Below are 3,104 nucleotides of genomic sequence, written 5' to 3'. Positions count from 1 at the left end.
CAGTTGGCCACGTTGTTGAACTGGGTGACAGTGGCGCGGACAGTGGGAGCCAGGTGTTCCTTGCCCTTCTTATCCCTCTGCGACCAGATGGAGCCCAGGCAGTGGTACGGCACCACCTTCTTGAACAGCTCCTGGGAACCAGGGGGAGAGTCACGAGCTGCCACACCCCAGAGCTCAGCATGCGGCTCAAGCCTTGCAGGGCTGGGGGGGGTGTGTCTGGGCTTTGTCCTCTGCCTACCACGGGCACCCTGCAGAGCAGGGACCCAGGAGGACACGCTGGAGGAAAGAGTGTGGCATTTTTAGCAGCCTGTGCTCCCTCACTCCAAGCCCCAGAAAGTGGCTCACAGCTGCCCATACCGGGTGGCACTTCCGGCTCCCCCATCATGCCTCACTTCTGCCCCGTCCAGATGCACACTCGCTACGAGGGCCACACCTACGGGCTCTGCTGCCTGCCATAACTCTGGTACACAGCAGGTGCCTAATAAGTGCCGAGGCTGGTGAGGGCACTTATTAGGGGGGCTGACTGTAGAGCTGGATGCACTCAGGGAGATCCACTCCCCCACCATGTGGGTAAGGCCCCGCCCAGCCCGCAACTGTCCCGCCCCACGTAATCCACAGTTGCTCTGTGGACGGCTGGGGTGCGGAGGGTCCCATCTCTACATCCACAGTTCGGAGATCACACAGTGAGTCTTGGTGCAACCGGGATATGGACCAGGACATCCGCTCTGGACCGGGGGATATCAGGGAATGGACCAGAGGCTGGAGGGAGGTGTGCCCCTGCCCTGCCCTGCCCTGTCCTGCCAGGGAGAGGTGCTCACCGCATCCATCAGGGTAAACTGCTCTGCCACCAGGTCGGGAGGGAAGGCCAAGAGGTGAGGCTTCTCATTCAGGCCATTTTCTGCAGCCACAGGTGAGGGCCAGGGAGGCCCGGGTGCTGGAGCTGCCTCCAGCTTGAGAGTTTGTGACAGAGATAGTTCGGGCTCTGGAGCGGGTGCCGGGGCTGCCTCGGGCTCTGGAGTGGGTGCCGGGGGTGCCTCGGGCTCTGGAGCGGGTGCTGGGGCTGCCTCGGGCTCTGGGGCGGGCAGGAGAGTTGGTGCTAAAGCTGGCTCTAGTTCTGGAGCCGTTTTTAGAACTGGCGCTGGAGCTGGAGACAGAGCAACAGGAGGACAGAAGTTTCCATGTGCCTTTGCAGAGACAGAGCACAGCCCAGGGGTGCCCAGAGAAGCCGCAGCCAGGAAGGAACCCTCCCCGGGATGTCCCCCGACTGCCTTCCACCTGCTGGGTGCTCTGATTCCAGTCCTTGCTCTGGCCCCACACCAGCCTCTGGGGGATCCTCCCTGTGGGGCCGGCACCGACCCATCCCCGCACACCGCACACACCCAGCCCCAGGCTTCTCACCCTCGGGCTCAGCCTCCGGGGGCCCTGCGTGCTCCAGCTGGGCCAGCAGAAGGTGGGCACGGCGCTCCAGGTCGGAACCAGGCATGTTGAGCTGTACGTAGGCCACCAGCTGCTTGAGGCAGGGAAAGTCTGGGGGCTGACAGAAGTCCTCCGAGTACTGGTCCAGCCAGGTGCCCAGAATGGAGGAGATGGCACTGGAGGTAGGCAGACAGGGAGCAGAGTCAGGGCCTGGCCTTTCCTTGCACACGGCCCCCTCGGGCACCCCTGGGGATGCTCTGTCCAGAGGCCAGGCCCGCCCAGCCTACCCCCACCGCCATCCATGCAGGGGCAGGTCCAGCCAGCAGGTGCAGCCGGCAACTCCATGGGAGGGAGCCCTCCATCACTGCTGTGAGCATCCCTGCCTTCCTCAGGGGAGCCTGACCCACTCCTCTGTCTGTCTGGGTCCTCCCTGCTGCACTGGAAACTCAAGGAGGGTGGGGGGGGTGTCTGCTCTGTCCCAGCCCTGGCGCACACAGTAGGCCCTGCAGAGGCCTGTGAGGGAGGACAGAACAGGCAGCGTCCCTCTGCCCAGCCTGCCTGGGCTCTCACAGCCCCTCGACCCCCAGCTCCTGCTCCGATGGCTGCCTGATGCCCTTTCAGGCACGTGCGGTCTCCTCTTCTCAGTGACACTATTCTCGGGAACTGCTGCCCGGCCTGTCTAGGCCCCACGTGCAGCTGGCCTGGGGGACCGAGGCGTGAGGGCCCTGCGTGAGCAGGTGGCCCCTGGATCAGGTCAGGACACGCAGGGCTGGGGTGGGCAGTGGACGAGACACACTCCCCTCAGGGCCCAGCCTCAGCCCCCAGCCTCCCCTCTGCTCCCTAGGCCCCGGGACCCCAGCCCCAGCTGTCTGACTCCTGTCTTCCTGCAGGAGAAGCCCCCACACTCCCGCCCTCTAGCAGGAATCACGAGACGTGTGGGAGCCAGGGCTCTGCCCGGCACCCCTGGCCCCACCAAAGCCCCGCATGTCCCCCACCTGGGACACAGGGGACCCTCCCATCAGACCCAAAGTCCACTCACTTTTTCAATTGGTCCTGGGGTCCGCCGTCCTCGTCAGAATAAGGGAGGATGCATCCGTATCTAGAGGAGGCCGTGAAGGCATCACGTCTACCGTACCTGCTATGATGTCTAGGGTTACCGGCTGACTCCCCGACTAGAACGGAAGCCCGGGAGGGCGGGGAGACTGGTCTGCCCTGTGCACCGAATTAGGCGACATGTCCAGACGGGGCTTCATGTCAGAGAGGGGACGTGCCATGCTCCACACACACGGCCCACAGGTGAGCGGCGGCTGCTGTGCAGGATGGGGGCCCTGCTCACCTTTTGAACAGCAGGTCCAGGACCTGCTGGGTGGTGGTGAAGGCTCGGTAGGTGCACAGGAAGACAGTGACATAGGAGAGATCGCTGTCCCGGAAGGCGGGCACCAGGTGTTCCACCAGCTTCTCCAGCGTGCCCGCTTTCACCGTCCGCACCTTGCAGGTCTCATACAGGTTCAGCGCGGACTCGTTTTCACACTGGGGTGGGACGAAGGAGGGGCGTGTGGTCAGCGGTAGCAGCGTGGGCCGCCAGGAGGGTGGGGGACTGGAGCTCAGACACGCACGTCCCCCACAGAGAAACACGCTCAGCTTTGGAAGCGGAATTTGAGATGGGGAACGACGACAAACACAGACCC

At 64.1% G+C, this 3,104-nt stretch overlaps 1 protein-coding gene across 1 annotated transcript; it reads right to left on the bottom strand.

The window, feature by feature from the left end:
* Positions 1-5: 5 nt before the first annotated feature.
* Positions 6-3,099, bottom strand: LOC117797737 (ral guanine nucleotide dissociation stimulator-like; the record flags this gene model as incomplete). The annotated part of the gene is made up of 5 exons (XM_034650193.1): positions 6-131; positions 819-1,144; positions 1,399-1,592; positions 2,456-2,515; positions 2,753-3,099. Coding segments are annotated over 5 exons (1,053 nt in total), but the record flags the coding sequence as incomplete, so codon positions are not given.
* Positions 3,100-3,104: the final 5 nt, after the last annotated feature.

Source organism: Ailuropoda melanoleuca, unplaced genomic scaffold, assembly GCF_002007445.2.
Source record: "Ailuropoda melanoleuca isolate Jingjing unplaced genomic scaffold, ASM200744v2 unplaced-scaffold11552, whole genome shotgun sequence".
Lineage (NCBI taxonomy): Eukaryota > Metazoa > Chordata > Mammalia > Carnivora > Ursidae > Ailuropoda > Ailuropoda melanoleuca.
This window is presented reverse-complemented; position numbering and strand designations above follow the sequence as displayed.